The sequence below is a fragment of the Melospiza melodia genome, chromosome 3 (genome assembly GCF_035770615.1).
Source record: "Melospiza melodia melodia isolate bMelMel2 chromosome 3, bMelMel2.pri, whole genome shotgun sequence".
Taxonomy (NCBI): domain Eukaryota; kingdom Metazoa; phylum Chordata; class Aves; order Passeriformes; family Passerellidae; genus Melospiza; species Melospiza melodia.
In genome coordinates this window covers 53,446,581-53,469,881 of record NC_086196.1, presented here as the reverse complement: position 1 = coordinate 53,469,881, position 23,301 = coordinate 53,446,581, and the positions used below count along the sequence as shown (strand labels likewise).

At 36.5% G+C, this 23,301-nt stretch overlaps 1 protein-coding gene across 13 annotated transcripts in view; it reads left to right on the top strand.

The window, feature by feature from the left end:
* QKI (QKI, KH domain containing RNA binding) overlaps window positions 1-23,301 on the top strand; it is a 155,126-nt gene that overhangs the window by 119,975 nt on the left and 11,850 nt on the right. For 4 of the 13 annotated variants that reach the window (XM_063151765.1, XM_063151763.1, XM_063151767.1 and 1 more), the window contains 3 exons: window positions 13,385-13,472; window positions 15,790-16,086; window positions 18,774-18,848. In XM_063151765.1, the coding sequence (XP_063007835.1) occupies window positions 13,385-13,472; window positions 15,790-16,086; window positions 18,774-18,848 (460 nt within the window). Of the gene's footprint in view, window positions 1-13,384; window positions 13,473-15,789; window positions 16,098-18,003; window positions 22,984-23,301 lie in introns of those variants that run through there. The other 9 variants (XR_010027122.1, XR_010027121.1, XM_063151766.1 and 6 more) reach the window with 6 other exon arrangements.

Here is a 23,301-nt window from a genome sequence, read left to right as displayed (position 1 = left end):
GGCTTAAAGTACCGCAGGAATGCCACTTGAGAGGCTTTTTGCATCTTGAAAAATAATTTTTGACTCCTTTGACAGCAATGTAAAACCTCAGCCTAATCATCCTGAACTAATGTGTAGCCTGGGAAAAAGTCTTAAGGGATGGCATTTTAATTTTTTACATTCTGGAATCGACTGTTTTATTTGCTAGGTAAACTTGTCTGAACTTGTTTCCTCTGAAATTATTTTCCCTAAGTTTTCTGTCTGATTGATTCCCATTCCATCCTCTGTTTTTCACAGTCTTAGCTTTCTGAACTCAGTCATGCACGGATGCAGAGCAACTTACTTTTGCACATTCTGGAAACAAAATGCCATTAATTTGTCCATTCATTTGAATTGCTTCAGAATTATATGCCTTGCTTTTCACACCTTTTGTACCTTTCTTGTCCTTATTTCCCTTCCTTGGCTTAAGGAGAAGAACTTCATTTGTCTCTTCCCGTTAATGCTGAGTGAATGAATATTCTTCAGTTACTATGAGTGTTGAAAAATTTTCATAATTTTTAGGTTTGCTTCTTAATTTTTCAGCCACATCATGTAACTTTCTCTGGTTTTAGATGTTTTTTCCCTATGTATAAGCTTTTACACACATTAAGGAAGGTTTTTACTGCAAAGCACTATGTATAAGAATATAGTCCATAAAATTAGAAACTGTGTGAATTTAGGTATTATTTTGAAATATTCATGAGATTCTGAGGCTCAGGAGATTAAGAGGCACTAAGGTGATTTGTCTTGTAGTAAAAAAATGTATTTTAAGCTGCTTTTGCTTGTGGTTGTGCACCTTGTCTACTACAATACAAAAGTTTAATTCTGCAGTCTCTGAAAGACAACTTAATTCTACATATTTCTAGCATCTAAGTCTAGATTTGTTTCTCCTAAAAATTGGATGAGAATAATAAATGTTCAGAGGTCCAGAGTGTCTGAACAATATTCAAACAGAATGATGTGCAGAACTGAGTCAGAAATCTAAAAATGGGACAGTGTTGCTTGTTTAATGGGACTCAAGGATCATTCAGAAAGCAGATGGGAATCTTGTATCAATGCAATGGAGTGAGAGTGAAGGGCAGGGAACTGGTAGGGAATGGATAGGATGAAGTGAAGTTACCCCAGGAACAGTTTAGTGCTTTTAGGGTGGATTGATATTTTTAATACCAACATTACTTGTTCTCTGCAAAGGTCCTACAATATGCATCTGGCATTTAAGGTTAGTTAGAAGATACAAGGGAGATGCTGCATAGAAATATTGCAGGAGTATCCTGTCAAGAATGGTTTCCTGAGCATGACATGACAGCATTGATCTAGGATGGCTCAGTGGCTGCAGTTTGTTTCAGCACAGATCAGGTACCCAGCTGCTTAAAAAATGAAAAAGGAAAACCATTAAATGAAGTTTTGGTCTAATATCCAGAGTCTGTAGCAAGCTGTTCAGGGGCAACACTATAAAACATGCAATGATCAGCAACAAAGAGAAGCACAGAGGTCTTGAATATTTCTGTCCCAGTATAGGCTTTAACTTGCAGTGAAATTTAAACAAATTTATACTGTGAGTCTTGCTAAATGGTTACTTTAGTGTCTGTGTCTGCTGAGGAGGCAGATTTTTAAATTAGTGTGTAGAACAGCAGGGAAGAATGGTCAAATTAATTGTTTAAGATAGGCCTGATACATGCTTCTCTCATTCTAGGACAGAAGATTACACTTAAAGAACTTAATTGTTTTGTCATAGAGGCTCAAATATTATATAGAAAAAAATTATAATAGTTTATTTTAGTAATGTAGGATTTTAGGGAAAAAAAAAGAAAAAATTCTGGTCAGTAATTTATTTGGGGATTTTCCAGATAGTTTAACCAGTCCTTTATTTTGCCAAGTCTCTAGTCAGATACCTCATGATCCCAGTACCTTCTGAACAGAGGATGATGTTTGCTGTACCACGGTCTCATTTCTATATGTGAGCTGTCATAACCTGTACTTGCTTGTGAGAGAGTTCTGAAACATGGCCCACATACAAAATTGGTAGAGTTTGTTATTTGTGCATGGCATCTGAATAGTCTTCAGTGTGGGGGGAAATGTGTAGGTTTTACTGCACATTCCAGAAAACACTTTTTATAAAAACCGTGGTTTTATTAAAGCGGGGGGCAAAGCAATCAGTTTGGCGTGATTTTTTAGTTGTTCTTTGGGGTTTTTTGTTTGGTTGGGTTTTTTTAATTTAACAAGTTTTAGGAAAGTTCTCTATGTTATAAACATAATTTGCAAATTGGTGGATAACAGGATGGCATTTTATTGCAATTTGGCATCTTTTATCAAAATGTAAAGGATATTTTTTTTCATGCACTAGGAATACTTTCAAAGCTAAATTTTCTTTTTGCTAATTTTTTTTTACTACTGATGTACTCTATTTTCAATAATAAGTATTTGTAATCTGGTCTTAAAACCTAGCAGAGTAAAATCTCATATACAGTGGAATATCATAAGAAACAGACTTCATATTAATATGTTACAAAAAATAGGTGATTCTTATTTGTCAAAATCTGGATGAGAAATACTGGTCTTAACGTAGGTATGTGATTAATTCCCAAAGCCCAAAAGGCGAATATCTTCAAAAATGAAGTTGGTTTAATTTTCTTTGACACTTCAGCTTCAGGTTCCATTTTTTTTTCCCCCCAACTATGATGAATAATTAAAACAAGACTTGTGTATGTTTGAATTGTTCTGGGTGATTGCACTGGAAAATTATGTGACTACATTTTAAAAAAGTCAAATTATCATCACTTTTTTTATTCTAGAGTAGGTAAAAGAAACTGCAGTATGTTGTATGATTTTCATAATTTACTAAGAATCCACTAATCTTTTGTAACTGAAGTTACTATGGCTAAAGGAATTGATTAAAAAATTAAAATCTGTTGGATGTATATTTTTGCACAATATCTGCAGATGTCAGAATATTTTTGCAAATTGAGACTGTCTTAAAAGTTTGAATAGAGACCTCCTAGGATGATAGAGGGAAAATAAATGTTACAGGTTAGGCCACACTTAACTGTAAATATTTTTAAATCAATCATTCCATTTATAGATTTCTAACAACTGCCTCTAATTTGTACCTGTTAGAACAACCACCTTGATCATAGGTCTTTTTGTAGCATATATTAGTTAAATTGTTTTTACAATTTACTGAAAACTCAATATGGGTTAATGAATTTGTCCTGATAAAAGTGGAATGTGTCAACACTAAAACACTAAAAACACTAAAAATGTTTTTAATGCTAAATTTGTTACGTAGAAACAAAATGATGCAAACCGATAGGCGGAACTTCCGTGCTCAGCTCCTAAGTGACAGCACGAATAAATTTTCAGGTCTGTCAGGAGTCAGAAAGCTGCCTTTTGTCAGTTTGGGATCAAACCCGTGCCTTGCTGGCTGATGCTCTGAAGTGATGGACGCCTCACAGCACACACACACACACACCTGTGGCTGCTGCGTGCAGCTCAGGCTCTCCAGCAGCCAGAATGGCTCTGCCTTTCCTCCTTAGGCAGGGAAGGTGGCTGCCCATCCCTGCCCCGCGGTAGGCACAGGCTAGGGCAGTGTCTGCAGGAGGAGGAGAGCGGTGCTGGGGAACAGGAGCTCCTCAAAGGCCCTTTGTGCCGGTCCCTGCCGGTTCTCGCTGCTGTCTGTGGAAAACAAGGGTTGGCCGGGCTCTGGGAGCTGAAAAGGAGCTCAGTAAATAGCAGGGAAAGCCTTTCCCTAGCAACACACGGCCTCGAGCAGCCCGAGCCTTCGGTCCTGTGATTGACATATTTGTCCCCTAAAGAGAATGCACACAATTAGTTTTTTCTCTTCTCTGTATTTTTAAGCTGTGTGAAAGTGGGTTTTAGCAGCCATACAAGAGGAGGCTGGCCAGTTGGAATACCATCACTCCCTTCTTCTGGACCTCATGAGCTCTCAGAGCTCAAGAACTGGAGAGGCATCTGTGGTGTGGTGTTGATGGGGAGCTAACTTCGATTTTTAAACAGTATTTAATCATTGGTATTGGAGTACCAGTAAAGTGCACATGAGACACACATGTGGTGTTAGATTCAGCACAGCTATGGGCTGCTTGTAGGCATGTAAGCAGTTGGAAATAATTGTGACCTTTTAGTACTCATTCACTTTTTAGCAGCTGTTGAAAATTACTGCAAGTACATGCTCAGAGCGTATCTCCTTTTAAACTTCCAATATTCTGTTTCGTTTGTTAGATTAAACTTAAATTGTTTAGATTTTTGGGCATCTTAGGTTTAAAACAATACTTTTTCTCTAGATAGTAGCTTTATGTAAATTTCTGAATGAGACAGTCATTACACGCCTCAACCTGAGAGGTTGTGCATGTGCAGAAAACAGTCATTTTGAAAATAAAACCATTAATGCAAGTATTTTACAAAAGGGGAGTGCAGGTGAAATGCAGAAACAATTTTTTATATCTTATTTAGCTGTCATAATTTCTGTTGAAAATAAGAGCAGTTGAAGAAGCTCTTGGAAGGCCACTGCTCCCTGAATACTAAGATTTCACTACTGGAAAAGCCTAAACATTCATGGGTTTAGTCCATATTGTAATAAAATAGTTTATTTTAATTAGTCAGTATTACATTTTCAGGACATCTCCTGCTGAAGATAAAAATGTCTTAGGAGTTACTACTGCAGCTTGAATTCCCATGTGGTAGTGTGCAGCCCTGAATCCTGTGTGTTTAATGAAACACATGAGAGAAGGTACCCTTGAAATTTCGACATGTGCTAATTTGCAGCAACAGTCTTTGTGCTCCCTGTCACCAGCAGTTAGTTTTTTTCTGTTGCTCTAAAGAGAGAGACTCCTCACATTCTTTCTTGGTTACTAAATTGATATGAAATGTCATTTTTGTTTCTTTTTTTTTTTATTATTATTTCTGGGTGGGAACAGATTTGAAACATACTGGACATGTTTTCTATATGAATACATGCCGTCATATCTCAGTGCCATTTTGAAAATGAGAGGCTTTGTTTATGTAGTAAACCATTAGCATAGCTGGAAAGAAAACTATGCAGCATTGGGATCTCTGGAGTTTGCAACAAAAAACTAGTTTTGAAACCCTTAAATGGGGGTCGCCAGTCCCATCTTGCCCCCTATGTACCCACCCACGCCAATATTTGAGTTAGGTGTCTTTGCAGTTCAGGGGAATTCACAGCTATTTTGAGTGTATAAACTCAGAGTTTGAATAGAGACCTCCTAGGATGATAGAGGGGAAATAAATGTTACAGGTTAGGCCACACTTAACTGTAAATATTTTTAAATCAATCATTCCATTTATAGATTTCTAACAACTGCCTCTAATTTGTACCCGTTAGAACAACCACCTTGATCATAGGTCTTTTTGTAGCATATATTAGTTAAATTGTTTTTACAATTTACTGAAAACTCAATATGGGTTAATGAATTTGTCCTGATAAAAGTGGAATGTGTCAACACTGTCTGAGTGTTCTGGCACTATTCAGTCTGTTCCAAAGGCTACAGCTGGAATAAAGACCTGCATAATATAGGTCGTGTTTGCATTCTGCTCTCTTCAGATTCCTAGGATGCTGATGGAGCTTAGGATGTTGCTGGTAGAGCCATATGTGGGAAATTTGTGTGAGAGGCTTGCCTGCTACTATCTCATTGGCTGTGCTTATAGTTAACTGCTGTTTTCAGAACTGAACTAACCAGTGAGGAGGAATTTTGAGTGTCTAGCATTCCAGAACTAGATATACCAACAGTGAAGTGTTCAGCTCTGAACATTTTTAAGCTGGGCTTGCACATTGCTAAAAATAGGTCTAATACTTTAGATTGCATAGATGCCTTTAGATTGATAGGTATTTCATTTGAACCTTAATACAAATATCAGCAGATGTCTGTGCTAGCAAATAAATCTGAAGACATCTCAGTATTATTCTACCCTTTAAAAACATTTTAGAATGTACTGTAAATTTTTTTTTTCATTTCGAATTTTTTGGGGTTTAGCGTGTATATGTGTGTCATGAAAGATGCATTCCTGTAATGGAGCTTTATGAATTGCTGAAGCTCTCCAGTGTGCTGTATAGAGATTATTATCAAGATTTTATTAAAAACAGTAAAACAGACGTGCAAGGAAAATAGGAATGAAAATATTAAAAAAAAAAGGAAAAATGCAAAGCAAAAAGCAAGTTCTGAAATAAAGTATTGTTGAGGGTTTGATTTAACCTATCCGGGTGACCTGTTTGTTTTTTTTCCTTCAAAGCTCAAAACCCTGTGATTTAAACATGAGCCCATCACATCTGTACTAAAGAAATGTTGATCTGTTAAGGTCAAGCAAAACTCCCCCCACCCCATTATGCTACCAGCCAGTATCTAGGGGAATATATGGTGAAGCAAACTTGTAAGTTCCACTGATGCTGTATTTCAGTCTGGCTTGTAAAACACACTATCTGCCAATTTTCTGTACCTTATCTGTATTTTCTTTGTGCAGAAATGGAAAGTGGGGGAGGGAGGGCATAGGACTCTGAAAAGTATTACTGGTAAGCCAAGTATCATGATTAAACAGGGATATGTCAGATAAGGTGATGGGGAGTGTAAAAAGATAGGCTGTCTCTTTCCCCTGGTGTATCTTTAACATTATGACCAATGAATTTGTCAAGTGAAACAGCACAAGTCTTCTTTGCATATCATTTGAACTGAGAGCTTGCTTTGAAGAAGATAAGCAGACTGTGTTGCCCAGAAGAAATAATGATGCTAATTTATCTTTGCCTGTCCTCGTAGCCACAGCAGTGTGTGTCAGTGTTGAAAAGGAAATAGAGAAATAACTGAGCTATAGTTTCACCACCTGTTCAGTGCCATAGGACTGTTGATGTACAGGACTCTGAGAAATATGGCTGGTCTGGAAGTCTTTGTCATTAAAGCATTTGGGAAAGCTTCCTCCAATAAAAGAATGGGTGCCAAACTGTGACAGAACAGACCTCTTTGACCAATTCCCCTCAAAACAAACAAAGCTGTGGTTTAGGATTTCTGCTCCGTCACCCTCAGAAGTGTATAATGAAGGATGAGAAAGTCTGTTGCATATGTTTACCAGCAACTTCTAACTATCAATATTTACATTCTGGGCATGGGAAACTTGAAGGTCTCTGCCAGATTTTTTTGAGGGAAAGGGAGGATGAGATGTTTTCTTTAATACTGAGTAATAGAGTAATTTACCAGAACCAAAAGCCTTTACAAAAGTAAAATCTAATCTCTTGCACTAGGTAATTGATTAATAGTTGAGGTACTCCCATTCAGAGTCTTAGAAAAAAACTCTTTTCTTTGTCTTTTGCATCTAGTTACCAGTAATCTTGTCTAGGATATTGTTGCTATAGATACATCACTTTCAACAACTTAGATACAAAAAAAAAAGATCTTCCAAACATGGATTTTAAGCATATACACTTCAGCTTCAAAAATTCCAATGTGTTTTAGCCTTTGTAGTATATTTTACAATATATTCTGATGTCTGAGATCTGTTTTTTTATTTAACACATGTATGTCTAGGAATTTTTAGTATAATGTTTGTAAGGTTTTTTGTTTATAAATTATGAATGGAAGGTTTTTGTCCCTGAATGGAGACATTCATGTGTGAAGACTGTTTGACTGGAGCATGGTATGTTAGGAATACTTACTGATCTACAAGTGAATTGCAGTGGAAGATTTTTCTTTGTCAGGGAGATAAAAGCATTCTAGAGCCTGAGAATCCAGCCTGTGTCACAGTGCAAGCCTCCAAGCTGCAGCTGTTGGGCTGTGGAGCAGCTGGGGCCTGTGGGAAGGCAGGGTGACAGACCCCTGAGGAGCAGCACTGCCTCCTGGATAAGTAGGATAAGATCAATGGTACTAAAATATTTCCATGGTGCATTTTACCAAAATTCCTATATAATTAGTAAATAGTAGGTGGCTTATACTATGCAGATACACTATGCAGTCTAAAGAATAATTAAAGTCTTCATATTTAATGTGTGTATTTCCAGGTGGTACAAAAGTTATGTTTATTTTATGTGGCAATTTTAAATTACTTTTCTATTTGAGGAAGAGTTTTAAGTATTTATTCTTGTTCATTAGTGTAGTGTTCTTCGATAACTGCTAAGTCCTCTGCCCTTCTGCTTGAAGTGCATGAAAATTTATTTATTGCCTTTACCTGCATTCTGAAAAATCCACTGTGTTCTTAGAAGCTTGAAGCAAATGTGTGAACAGTGCAGGGACTTGGATAAAATGTTTGGTAGCTGGAAGGGTTCTCTCCAAGGGTATCAGGAAAGCTGCCGGCGGGAGCTGCTGTGTAACCAGCAGCGGTGTGGAGCAGGCAGGGAGGCTGCTCTGCAGGAGGGGTTGCTGAGGTGCTTGGCAGGCAGGTACTCTTTGGTGCTGTCATGCTGCTCAGGCCCCTGGTCCTTCTTTCCATGAGCCTGGTGGGACAGGCCTGCTGCATTGGTGGGGGAAGGTGGACACTGGTTTTTGGCCCTTGTGTTCCTGGCTGATGTGGCCGTCGTTTTGCTTCGCCACCATTTTCTCTTCCCACTTGCTGCTCCTCCTCTGAGCCTGAAAGGACAGCCCTGGAAAAGCTTATAAAGAACTGGTCCCCAAAGCCAGACTTCACTGCATTTTATCCAAATAATAAAACTGTCTGCTGCCTTTCCTAGGGCTGGATTCACTTCAGTTCATGAGAATTCAGCTGAAGTACCAGGATGTGACAGGATTGCAAAAGTGTGATCCAAAATGCGTGACATCTGGAAGCTAGACTGTCAGTGAAAGTCACTGACATCACTTAAATATGAAGATCTCTTTGTTGTGAATGTAGGGAGAAAGAAGTGTATCTGTTACATTTTCCAAAGCAGTTACTTTAAAAGAAAATGGAGCATTATAAGGGGAAAGCACCTATGTTTGTAGAGATGTGTTAAAAGCCTTCTCTTCCAGCCCTGGTAATAATGAAAATCAGAGAGCATTTTGAGAATTGTGGGTGAGACTGTGAGGCTCTAGAAGCTCTGTCAGAATGAGGTATCCCAGCCATGACACAAGTGAGTGGATTGTTCGGTTTCTGAATTACCTGAGCTGCAGTGGTGCTCCTTTTGGGCCTGGCAGCAGTGTGGCCACTGGCTGTCTCTATAGGTCTAATTTATGGATCTCTGCTCTGTCCTAAACACTGCTACTTGATCCTTCTTTTAAATACTATCTTTGTTTCCTTCTCTGCTATAATTTGTTACAGGCTTCTCAGAGTTGACAGAATCTAACAGTCCACCTTTCACCTCTGAAAACTGTTGTCATCTGCTGAAGTCCTTCATTGGCATTGCACAATGAAGGCATTTACCTTTGGAGTCTGCATGCCTGTCTGTCTTCTACCTGGATAACAAATGTATCTAGTGTGTATGTATGTTTTGTGTATAAATAAGAAGATGAAGTGTATGATACTCCTCAGGGTGCTGCATGCACATGAGAATCAGAGACATTTCAGTACCTAAAAATAAAGGATTTTTTGGAGGTCTTGGGATACCTGAGGTTGAAGTATAGCTCGGACATAGATAATGAAAAGAATTCATTGGAGTGTTTTATCTAAGCTCCCCATTTCATGACATGAAACAAGCTCTTACTAATAGCAGTTGTATAATAAACTGCATTCTTTTTTTGTGAAACTGTCAGTATTGCCCAAAATAGGGAAGACAATTGCAGTTTTAACTGGGCGTTTGTATGGTCAGCACTGTCTTTAGTTTGAAATTGTGTTTTTAGGAAGTGTTTCCCAGAGACTTCCTAGGTGGCACTTGTTGTGTTTTGAGCCTTGCAACTCTAATCCTACACTGAGAAAGATTAGAAAGCAAGTTACTTAAAATGATAGTCCTCACTGGCACTTGGTCTCCTTTAGGTCTGTTTGTTGCTAGCCCAGGTAGAGTTGAGCTACTCTGGGGAGTTAGAGGCTTTGTGTTCACAGAACAGCACCCAGTGGTGTCTGTGCACAGTTGATTTTGTTAGGATTTACTGCTCCCATCTCTTCCGTATTTGTATTCAGTGAGCTTTTGCAAGTAGTTGCTTACATTTAAAGAATTATGTTTCAAGATACCATTTAAGGCTTTTTTTTTTTAATCTGCATGTTATATTGTAGATGATAAATACAAGGAAAGCACTGGAGATGTAAGAGGATGAGAGGTTTGAGTCAATCACTTGAGCTTCAACTTAGTAATGCAAATCTGGTTTTAAGTGACCTTATTGATGTTTGCTCAAAGTAGCTTCCTTTTGGTACAAATGACTGAGCTTTGTTGCAGCTATTGTACAGGTAATGTAGTGTCCCTTTAGAGATTGCCTTTGTATCCCTGATGCAACCTCTCTTTGCTTTAACAGAGAGTGCCTGCAGGAATGCCTGGAGCTAAGATAGATCTCGTGTGCCTCATTTGATCATCTGTCAGCAAAGAAGCGAGAGGATAGGGCAGGGAAAAACATGTGCCCCTTGCTCTGACGCAGCTCTTGGAAGTTTGAGGGGCTGGCTATTGGTGAAGGATGTGCAAGTGGAGGGCTTGGTACCAGAGAGTGAGGGACACACAAGTGTGTCCCAAAGGGTCCTGGGCGCTTCTGTGGCTTCGCTATGAGGAGAGGTGGCAGGTGACTGTTCCAAGGGCAGGGTGCGAGGGGCTGGCAGGATTTTGGACAGCACTGGTAGGGTAGGGTAGGGTAGGGTAGGTGGTGCCAGCAGTGCTGCACACCCGTGTCCTGCAGAGGTGGCATTGTGCAACAAACAGTGCCATCTTCTGGGAGGAGCCGGAACCGTGACCTTGTGGTCAGCGTTACGCGTGTTTTTCAAAGTGGTGGAATGGTTTTTTTGTCGGAGTTGGGGTTTTTTTGTATCTAATAAATGCTTCGAAAATTAAAGCACCGGAAGTCAGTGTTAGTGTCTGGTAACGCAAGTCCACTTCTTCCATCTCTGATTTTTTTTACCAATACAGTTGTTAAAGGGACATTTTAAGCTGTATTTTGGGTTTTGTTTAAAAGAAGAAAAGTTTATCAACTGCTGAGCATAGTCTAGAAAAGTAAATCTCAAGAATAAAATTAAGGACTTGGTCTGCTTTGTTTAAGTCCACTGTAACTTCCATAAGCAAACTTCTTAAAGCCTAGTAATTGCAACATCTCTTCTCATAGAGAGCAGTAGTGACCTATAGGAAAATGTTAAAGTCAGAATGATTACTTGGACTTATATCTCCTTCTTCTGACCATATCAAAAGGATAAAAATATTTTCTGTCTTAAAATTATTTTCCTATAAATAGTTATATTGGGAAATATTCTCTGTGGTGCAAAATCTGGGATTAGGGTTACTAAAATTATCCTAGCAAGTGGAGTGTAATATTCAGCATTTACTGAAAGTCATTAATGGCGTAGATCAATCTCCTGAAGGTCTTATTCGGAGGAAGTGTGCAATTTTAGTAACAGTAATGGAACTATATGAGAGATGCAGCTGACATTGTGAGGAGGTTTTCTTGTTACACACGTTCAAATAAATAAATACATGAATGTAACAAAAAGCAAGTAAGAAAGTACAACTTACAGGGGAAGGGAAAAGGTTAATCAATGTGTTAAAAAAATCTTTATTGCTAGAAGAACCTTGATAAGGTATATCCAGAATGATGAGAATTTGTGAGCTCTGGATAGGGAAATGGATTTGGAATTGGTTTTATTGTGTCATGATTGCAGCAAAGATGCAGTGGAAAAATAGTTTATTTTAAAAAGAAGATAATATTATTTTGCATGTAAATTATAAATCTGTTCTGTGTGATATTAAGATTGCTAGAATCGGCACATTTTGTATTCCAAAGGGGTTATGGGACTATGGGGTCTGACATTTCTTCATGGTATGGTACTTAAATGTACAATTAATTTCTAGTTAAGATGGTAATTGAATGTGTATTTCCTTTTTTGGTATTAGTGTCAGCTTGCCCTGTCATACAATATTTAACATACAAAGAAAATGTCTAACTTCCAGTATATTCTGAATGTTTACTGTGTGATAATCTTGGTGTTTATGCAAGTCCGCAGTATTACAGTTGGGACTTTCAATTTCTGACATTTGAAAGGAATTCAGTGTTGACTCATCTTACCATGTTGATTTTGAGTTGTTGATAAAAATCAGCTGCTAAAAGTCCCCTTCACAAGGGGTCATGACCCTTGAGTGTACCTCACAATAAGTACTAGATTTGCTTAGATAAAATTTGAAAACTGTTTTTGTCTTGGACTTTAGTAAATTACTAATCCACAGTTTGGGAGTAAAGTATGTATAACAAGCTCATTAACTTGGAAAATACTGTTCCAAATACCTGGAAAATATTGTGTGATTCGAGAAGTAGAGATGTAAGAAATCCATTTTAGCAAAGGAAGAATGCATTGCAGTTCACAGGAAAGCTGCCCTTCTATGCATCTGACTTAAGAATTTCAGCAGTGGCATTCCATACAGGAGGCAAGGTGGTAACCTGACATTAAAGTAGACGTTGACCATCCCTCATGGGTTTTCTCTGTCATAATCACATTTTCTGCTCAATAGAGTGTAGACTAAACAAATAGTAGTGTTTTTGGAAAGACAGGTCAGAAAATCTCTGGTCTTAAAAATGAAATTATACTATTATGCATTGTAATATATGTTAGAAGTGTTTTTATTACCAACTGAAAAAGTGAGCATTGTTCTACTGAACGCTACTTAATATTTATGCAACCTGCACCATATCAATGGAGTAGGTAACTTCAGGGAAGTAGTTTTAATTGAAGCAAAACCAAGAGTAACGTGTGCTGTGTAGTAATATTCTCATCAGAATACATCTACGTGTGCCAGAATTAGGAATTCAGCCTCAGAGCAGTTGTCAATGTCCTGTCTGGAAAGCTACTCAAAGATTGTTGTTTATTTTTTTGTTTGCCCCTCATCCTCCAGTAGTCAGTATTGACTGTAGTGGAGCAAATTACAATAAACTGCAGTGCTTAAAATTTGTGATGGCTATTCATCTATGGCCCAATAGTACAATTTTTTTAAAGATACCTTTAGGAGTACATGAAAATGTATTTGAGAAAAATTTTCCTTAAATTATTTCTACCAAATGCAATTTACCTTTAATCCTTAATTTTTAGAATTTGTTATGAACCTTTTCCAAAACTCTTTGAAGATATTTGTTAACAAGTCTTAAAGATAGTCAACTGGCAACTTCCATTTAATTCTATGGAAAAGTTGACAAAGGTTGCTGCTTTTGTGACTAATGGTAAACAGGTATTTTGCTTAGTTAGAACTTGAACAGTTTTATTCTCGGTCACTTAGATCTTGTGCACTAGTGAGTTCATAATCCTGACTTCCTTCCCATTTTTTCATACGCAGGCAGAAGGAGAAGACAGCCTTAAAAAGATGCAGCTGATGGAGCTTGCAATTCTGAATGGCACCTACAGAGATGCCAACATCAAATCACGTAAGCATGTCACGAGCTCGAGGGTCAATGCCATAGAACTGTTTGCAGGCTTTGAATGTTAAAGCTACCTTTGGAAAATGTACGGTGGCAACTTACGTTGGAGAATGGAAGGCAGTAAGAACCCAACAAAGCTGTCGGTAGCTGTTGCAGAAGATTTTTGGGGGATAAGTTATGTCTGTTCATGGGGTTTTTTATCTTGTTTCTTGTCCCCATTATTTTTTTGACAGTATGTATGGGTTGAAATATTTACTAATATATATAGTGTAAAAAACCTCAACCCTTAAGCTGGATTTTTCTATTGTACAGTCATTTTTTCCTTAAATCATATAAAGGACAGTAGACTCCATTGAATTTTTATATTTAAGGATTTAATTTAAAAATGTTACAGATGTTCAGGATGCTCTGAATACATTTTTCTGTATTATATTCCTTCCTTTCATCTTGCTTGCATGTGTACCCCCAATGTTATGTTTTACCAACAATTCATCAACTGATTTCACAGCTGAGTTCACACGGATCAGTGATGTAATGAGCCGTTTTTACGATTACTTCCATTACATTTGTGTGAAAATGCTTTTGCCAACGCATGTGTGCACAGGTTTACACTTGAAAATTAATTACACGCACCTACTAATGAAAGCATACACCTATTATGTGTGATACAAATTATTTTCTTCAGTTGAAAATCTAATTTCTCCTTCTGAAAATATAGTTGCTGACTCTGTTCAAAAGTACATTTTTGCTGTAGCTGTGATACAGATGTCAAATGCAAGCACAGTTAAATCAGTCTTTTCACGAAGGACCTACTGATATTTGCAAATTTGTTTCTCCACACAGTCCCCATTTCAGTGTTGATTATGTTTAAAGGTTGGAATGCAGTTAGGTCAATTTGAGAGTGCTTACACCAGTGTAATTATTCTGATTTGAAAAGGGACATAAGCAAGGGCTTTTACAACTACAATGGTAATGGTAAGTCTTTCAGCCGTAATGAACACTATGATATTTAAAGTTAGATCAGTTTTAAATATATGGTAGTCTCTAAATTATTGCAACTTCATGATTAAAGTAGCTTTCAGAATAGCTTAAATTTATGCAAACTTTTGCACAGAAATGTTTTTAATAATTTGAGCAATTTCTTTTTCTGGTCTGTTCCCATTGGTCTATTGTATCAGTGTAAGTGGGAAGATGGAATTTTTTATTTATTTTTTGACTGGAGATTGCCACACTAATATTCATTATTTGATAAGACAATTTCAGTCTTTGTGTTTGCATTTTACTGAAAAGTTGAAGATGTAGAAGCTGTACTGGTTTATTTCTGTTTAAGAAAGGAAGTATAAATATTTGAGTACTAGTTTTATATTATCTGAGCATTTTTGTTTAAAAAATAAAAATAATTTTAGATATTCACCAGTGTCAAATCTGAAAAACTTTGCCACATTTCTCTTTTCAGGCCACCTCTAAGTTAATTAAATTATGTAGATCAACAGTAGTGCATAGAAATGCATAAATTCTAACCCTTTAAGACTGACTTTTACCAGCAGATATGTAGTGCTTAAGTTGTTCATCTAGTGTGCCAACAGGCTTCAAATAACACTTAATTGAACGTGCTAGCACCACTTCAGAAAACAAACAAGACCACCACAAACAAACAAAAAACCAAACCAATACATAAAACCCACCTATTTTCTTTAACTTATGCAAGGCGATGGTGAACTTCTAATACAAAGGAAATATGTTACCTGATGAAATTTTATGTGGAAATAAAATTTGAGCCTATTTTATTCATGTAATGGTAGGATAGGACCAATTCATGTTTCTAGGTCACCTTCATCTTCACTGATCCTGGAAATGGGAATTGTGTATATGTTTAAATACAATTTTAAGACACGTTAAAACTCTGGACTGATACAGCAGCTCTGCATAACTGAGTGTCTGTGCACTAAATTTTGTACTCTGTATTTGATTGTGATAGTATTTTCCTTGTATTTCCTGCATGCATCTCAGTCTCATGCAGTCTTGATAGCATAAATGAAGAAATGTGGTCTAAATGGAGCTTTCATGCTGTGTAACCTGTTTGAGAAATCTACCTCACTGTTTTACAATGGCTTTTTTATTTTGCATGTTCATACTTAATCACACTGGAAAATGGAAAGCTGTTTGCATTTGAATGGTGTGCTTTGGCACTGTGTGATCAGCGCATGTACTAATGATTTCCTTTTATTTTTCTTCTTTCCTACTTTTTCCCTTTTTTCCCATTCTTTCCACGTTTTGTACTGCTATCTCCATACTTTCCTCTGAATTTCTTTGCTTACTGTAGCAGCCCTTGCCTTTTCTCTTGCAGCAACAGCCCAGGCTCCAAGGATTATTACTGGGCCTGCGCCTGTTCTCCCACCAGCTGCCCTGCGTACTCCTACGCCAGCTGGCCCTACCATAATGCCTTTGATCAGACAAATACAAACCGCTGTCATGCCAAACGGAACTCCTCATCCCACCGCTGCAATAGTTCCTCCCGGACCCGAGGCCGGTTTAATTTACACACCATACGAGTACCCCTACACGCTGGCACCAGCTACATCAATCCTTGAGTACCCTATTGAGCCTAGTGGTGTATTAGGTAAGACCTTTGTGCGCGGATGGCTGCAGAATGTGTTGCTTGTGCTTCTGTTGTGTTTGCAAGGTTGAGGTTCATGGAGGTCAAAGAAAAAAATCTGAAGCGATAAACTTATTTCAGGTATATCAAAGCTGCTGCCCAGCTGAGCTGCTCAAATGGTGCAGCTCCTAAACATTTTAAATGTGTTTGGCATTCCTGAATGTGTGTGCTTAGTTTATATTCATAAATTTACCAAAAGTAAATGTCTTCATGTTTGTATGATATTAGATGGCAAGGGGGACAAAACCTAAATACAAGTTGCCCTTACATAGGCAAGGGGGAAAGAAGCCAAATACAAGCTGAGGTCTATTATATGTCATCTGGGCTCCTGTGAATAACAAATCAGTTTATATTCTCTTTAACATAAATTAACATCCAGCAGTTTTTGGAAGAGAGGGCTTCTCATTTTGCTATATCATATGAGTTAGCAAAACTGGAGGCAGTGGAGAAGTCTTTGTTCAGTTGGAGTTTTTGTTTATATAGTACGCAGCTGATAAATCTCTCCTCAGTGTCAGAAAGCGCTAAATTATATTCTGAGCAGAAAATTATTTCAGTGAATGAATATAAAGCAAACCAAGTTCTCACCAAAATAAAATAAAATTAGCAGCTTTACTGATGGCTTCTTTTATATACGTTGCTTTGAAATGTCCATCATTCCTAATATTTCAGACCACTGACTTGGTGTGTGAAGGCAAGAATGATAAAGCAGCTGTGACAATTCAGTTAACTGGCCAATATGGAACAAGCAGTTCCAATAGTTTCTTCCTTCCCTACCCTCTCCAGAATCTAAATAATCTTTCTCTTCAGTTTGTTCTGAATTGCATATGACCTTGGTCCTGTATAATGTTGATTTTATAGGACTTTGATCTTAGTTTGTTCAGTGGCAGTTATTGATTTACACGAATTCTAAACATCTCTAATGAACACTGGACAATAAGGTTCAAAGTCAATATTTTGTTGAAAGTATTGCAAAAAATCAGTGTTTCATGTGACAAATACTTGGTGAGTTATCTGTATGTGTGCATGTTTCCACATTATCTACAGTAAAAAAGAAAATGTATTTCAGGCTTCTGTCTTGCAGGATTAGTGAATCAATAACAAAAATTCTAGTAGGACAAAAGTATGCAGTGTGTCTGTCAGCTTATGGTTGTTGTCAGTTAACCCATTGCCAAAATTCTGCAAGCATATGATAGCACTATTGTTTATTAATTTCCCACAAACATGTAAATATTTTTCTTAGCTCCTCTACCCTCAGTAGAGTCCAGTTGTGGTACATGTGGGGTAAAGTCACAAAGAGTTCATCAAAGTAGCTGTTAGTGGTTAGTGCAAGCCCCTCTCCTGAATTCAGTTAATAGCGAGTAAAGAAATACAGCATTCCAGAGTAAAGTTTATTACAATGCAGACAACTTGGATTCTCGCAGGATTTTCTATAAAGAGATATGAGAGAAAAATTAAAATTATTTCTAAAATGGCATCTGAAGCTACTGTATACTCTCAGGCCCAACTGTGTGAGGTGTATTGCCCAAAACAGACCTCATCAGAAAATGTTATTTAAAGAAGGAAAAGGGAGCAGGGGAAAAAACCCACACTCCCCTTTAGCTGCCTAGAATCTGTAACTCTTAATACATCTGCTCTATTATCTGAGCAATTGTATGGAGTTAATTGCATTAAATTTGGATTTCGTTGAGTTTTATTTTGTTATATGCTCGTTCTCTTTAATAGTATTTTGTCCATTTGTGTGGTGGACCTTTAAGATGTTTTGAAATAATTCTGTTAAAAATGGCGGAGAAGTGCATCCCTGTCAGTATTTTTGGGGATGTTGGTGTTGAGATCAAATTTTAGTTGGTGACTAACTTTCAATTCCCTTCCTTTTATCTTCAGGTATGGCTTTCCCAACGAAAGGCTAAGAATTCAAGAACGGTCTTAACTGATCCTTCATCAGATCTGAATTTTAACAAATGCTTAGTTTTCAGCAGCCTTGAAAAAAGCTTGGCCTAGCAGTCAGTGACTTACTTGCACTTTTTTGCACATAGATTTAAAATAAAATAGTGCTATTAATTTGGATTAGGTCCTATTATTACAGAGTAGCTGTAATTTTTGAGTGTATAGTAGTATACTGACTGCTAAGTGTTCTATATAGTGTTTGCTTTACTAATCACCTAATTCATTGCAGTTCATACTTATTGACTTAAAGTTTAAAATCACAATCTGTAGGCTTGAAGAATTGCTTTAAAACTTTTTTTTGTGGTAGAACTGGAAGTGATCCTAAGGTTAGCAAATAATTGTCAGTATTAAAGATGGCATTATTTAAAATAGTCCTGCTGCAAGAAAGGCACTTCAGTGAATATGTGACTAGTAAAGCTTAAATGTGCTTGGGTCTAATAGATTTCATGAAATACTGTAATTTTGGGATTGTAAATGAATGGATTAAACAGGTTAAGGCCAGGATGTTTAAAATAAATGCAATATTAATCTGCACAGATAAACTTCTTTTTAAGATTAAGATTTGAAACTACTGTGCCTTAACTTGTTGCTTTTCTTAAAATGAACTTTTGTAGTTAATGATCATTTAAATCCATTTTGATAAACCTGCTGTTAATGTTTTCTGTGAATGTTTTCTAACTTTGTCTTGGTAATTGCAATTTAACTAGGTGCGGTGGCTACTAAAGTTCGAAGGCACGATATGCGTGTCCATCCTTACCAAAGGATTGTGACCGCAGACCGAGGTTAGTTTAGTTCTGCAGTTCTTGTTTGTAAGAAGTGCTTTGAGTGTACATGAGATTTGCAACACCACAGCTGGTTAACCAAATACCCGGTCTTGACCCATTCATGATTTTTGTCAAAAACCTGGACAGTTAATATTTTAAAGCTTTGAGAATGCTTGCGGTTTTTAAAAAAAAAATTTCTAAACTTGGCCTTCCCAGCTCAATTAAATATATATAATTTGATATATTTAACAGAAATTCTATAACTGATTGAGTTTTAAAAATGAAACATCCATCTGCATCAGGAAACGCTATGAAATCAGTGCTGCAATAATTAATTTGGTTGTGTTCCCCTCTTCCCCCCTTGTCCCCGGTTCATTGTTTTAATTGGCGTGGAAATATCAGATTGGTGTTGCAAAACAAAATGAATGGATGGTTGCTTAATGAGAAAGAAGTAAAGGAATAAATGCCTCCTGTCTGTGTTTGGAGAAATCTGAAGATTTAGATTCCTTTTTTTTTTCCAATAAACTTTTGAGCCACTGTACTGTATATTATGAGGAGGATGCATGTTCTCAGATACCTAACTGAATTCAGAAAGGTAAGGGCTGTGAAGATAACTTCAAAAGTTGTTTGAGTTTGAATTAGTATGGATAGGGGAAGGGAGGGTGCTTTGGTTGTTTTGTTTTTTGTTTGGTTTTGGGTTTTTTTTCCAAAATCTATTTCTTGGTATTTGCCTTTTGCTGCTAAAATGTGTAACCTGAAGGAGAAACAACTTTTGAAGACCTGTTGGTGAGATGACATCCAATATTTGGGCATCTCTCTTTAACCCTTGAATGGAAAGTAAATCTTCATTTTTCTCCTGTTACTCAAGTGTCATGCCTTTGGACCCCTGAATGAAGTGTTTAAGCTAAGTGAGAAAACTGATATTTTCGGTTTATTGACATTGACTAGGAAGCAGTGTGGGGGATGAATTCTTATCCCATCCCTGCTGCTGATTCACTGTGGTTTCCAGCAAGTCATTTAATCTCTCTGTGTATGGTTTCCCATTGGTCAAATAAGGATAATAATACTTCCCTACCTCACAGGGGTGTTGTGGGGGTTCTTGTTTTGTACAGGGCTTTGAGGATGCAAAGCATTTTGTGCCAAGTATTATTATTCTGCTCTCACCCAAATCAGTCTTGTGCAGATCTCCATTATATTGTAATATTCAAAAGCCAAATTCTAGTGACAGATCTGACATCTCCTAACATTGACCACACTTCTCACAACCTTCCATAAATTAACTACAAGAGGGAATACAGATTCTGGTCAATGCAGTAAATCAGGCCCTCCTGGATATTTGGTATATTTATGCAACATTTTTGCCTTTGATATAATCTTAGGCTTTACAGAAAGCATAAAGTGATAGAGGACACTATTTTAGTTTTCTGTAAGATTGTTTTCTATCACTGCCCACTACTTGCAGCCCATTGGCTTGTTCTCATTTCTTGAGAATGCTTCAATGGGGCAACAGAATATAATCAGTTAAATGTCACAGCCTTTGTTTCAAAAAATAAAAGAGAGTAAAAAAGAAAATAGGTTTTAATATTTCCTTTTTTTTATTTTTCTATCTCATTCAGGAAAAATTGGTGATAAGGATTTGGTTGTCTTTGAAAATTTGACCTGATGTTGCAAAAAACAGTTTTTTGCTAATGATGCTTCATGATCTGCAATGATAGTTTCAGGTGACAGATATGGCTACCTTTTTAGCAATTAGATATTTACCTGAGACAACTAGTAAATACACTGATAAAGTGGGGATAGGGGTGTTTTCATGGAGAAAATGCCATTTTGTAGTTTATCATTGTAATATTTGCTCAACATGGATGTTAAATATTTTTGGAAGGGCCTAGATGTTTCATCTGGGTCACTTTAAAGTTATTTAAAGTAGTTATTGGCATAATTTCACCCTCTTTTAAAATGCAGCCATTTTGTGATAAACCAGCATTCATTTCTAACAATTTTGGAAACCCACTGTCTTAAGTAGATAAATAAATACATGTCTTTTTCCTGTGGAATAAATCATGCATACCTCTCTCTTAGGAGAACCGTGCTGATATTTCAGGAAAACATTATCTTAAAGTCTTATCTAAATAATCCCAGTTAATTTTACAACTGACCTCCATTGTATTTTGAATTTTAAATCCTAGGTTATCCCTGCACGTATCTAAAAGTCTCACACAAAAGGTTTTGGTGACAACTTTGTTCAGCATTAAATTTTTTTTAATTACTAAATTTATATTGTAGAATTAAAGTACTGTCAGTATTTGCAATATTCACCTATTTGGCTGTTCTGTCACCAGGATATTTCTGTAGCTATGGCCACAAAAAGCAATGTCAGCAAACCGAAATACTTTTTTTTTCAATGTGGAATTTTTTTCTTACGTAGTTAAGTGTCACTAAATCTATCTTTGCATTCATTGGGTCTAAAGTTGGTGGTTTTTGTTTTGTTTTTTTAATTCTAAATTGACTCTCAGATGATTTTGTAGTACTACTGCATTCACTTTTTAAGTAGTTTTTATTCTTTGCATAATTTTGATTTTTTTGTTGGGTTTGGGTTGTTTTTCCAGAGATAAGCACTGCATTTAAAGCAAGAATCCCCAAATGTGTAAATGTTTTACAACTAAGCATGTAGAATTGGTGAAGGGTTGGAAAATATAGCTCATTTTAACTCAGAATAAACCCCCAGTTTATAAGTAATACAAAATTGAATTTGATTCATATAACAGAGAGACTGACTGATTTAATTGTAATAAACTGTAAATGGTGTTGCACAGTTGACAAACCTGTGTGTACTGTAGAAGGCCAGAGACTTGGCAGAGGATGTATCACAGGTGTCCTGGTATTTTTTTAAAGGTAGCTTGCTTTGATTTTAAACTCCACAAGAAATATTAATGCTGAGAATTTTCTCAAATGTTTTATCCAAACCAATTTTCACATAATTTATATATAAATTTTAATACCTTTTAATCAAATTTGTAATGAGTATCAAAATGCTTTAAGAGTCTGTTTCTAGTATACCTGTAAAGTGGTAAGATTGTGCCACATAAAATATTTATTTTTATTTTTTCTTCTTTTTGAAACAGCTGTTATAATTTAAACAAATCCCACTTAGCATGATTCTGAAAAAAAATTCAGGGAGCGTTTGGTCTCATTTATGTTACAGTAGTAATTTTTTTGTAGTGTTATGAACTGTATCCTAAATGATAGGCCACTTCTATTATGTGAAAGTAAATGAACCCACAAGAAAGATTGTTAAATCGATGGTATCTGTGAATATTACACCTACTGGACTTCATTTATGTAATGGCACAAATCTGACTTTGCACTGAATACCTTTCTCACTTTCATCTCCTCTGCCTTAGTCAAAATGGCAACAGTACAGAAACTTTTATCAACCTCAGAATTTATTAGCTCTAATTAAGCTGTTGAATGAGTCTTAAAAAAAAAATAAAAAAAATTATACTACTGTTAAGTGGACCAAGTTTGGTGAAGGAGAATGCGAGAGAATGATTAAAGAAGGAATAGCTCAAGAACATTGGGAATGATAACTTTCCACTTGAGAACTTTTTTATGTTTTACTGTAATTTGTTTGTGGTTTTGGGTTTTATTTTTTTGTTCGTTTTGTTGTTTTTTTCTTTTTTCCTTTTTTTTGCAAAAGAAAATAGTATTTACAGGTGGCTTCTTTTAAAATATAAAAATATAAAGCAGGAATGTATATGAAATGTCAGATTTTATTGTATTTGCAGAGTATTAGCTTTGAAAATGAATAAAGAGAGCTGTTTGTAGTTTTAAAATGCCTTATTAGTATCAATTAGATATTTTCTCTATTTTTTCATGTACTTAGAGCTTTTTAAGTATAGACTTTTAAATGGCAGGACTTCTACAGTGTTTACATGCAAGTGCATTTTATAAGTGTCCTATATGTGTAAAATAGTATTTCGAACGGGAAAATGCTAGCTATAGTAGCAGGCTGAGCGTTTTCCTGGTTTCCACGATGATGCCTACGTTGCTAGACTACAGTTTATAGTACTGCTTTGTATCATGAGGCCAAGAAATTCCATGTTGTTTGTAAATAGAATAAATGAAAGGCAATAAAAAATTTATTGAACAAAAACCCTTTGTTTGGCCCATAGTTTGTTGAACCAAATTGTTTCTCTAAGTCCAGAATTCCTTAGATGACTCCATTCTTTTAACAACCAGTTATTAATAATCACATCCATCATTAATAGTTGCTTTAATGCTTGCACCTGGGGAGGTACTAATGCTTAATAGCAGTCAGATACTGATGCTGTGCACTGACTGTTGTTCCAGAAATCTTCTACCAATTCAGAAACTGTTCATCGTTTTTTGTTTTCCAATTTTCCTTCATCGACTGCTACTAACCATTAGTCGTTAGTCATATTTTATCTCTATTTCTCCTGTTAACCGGTTT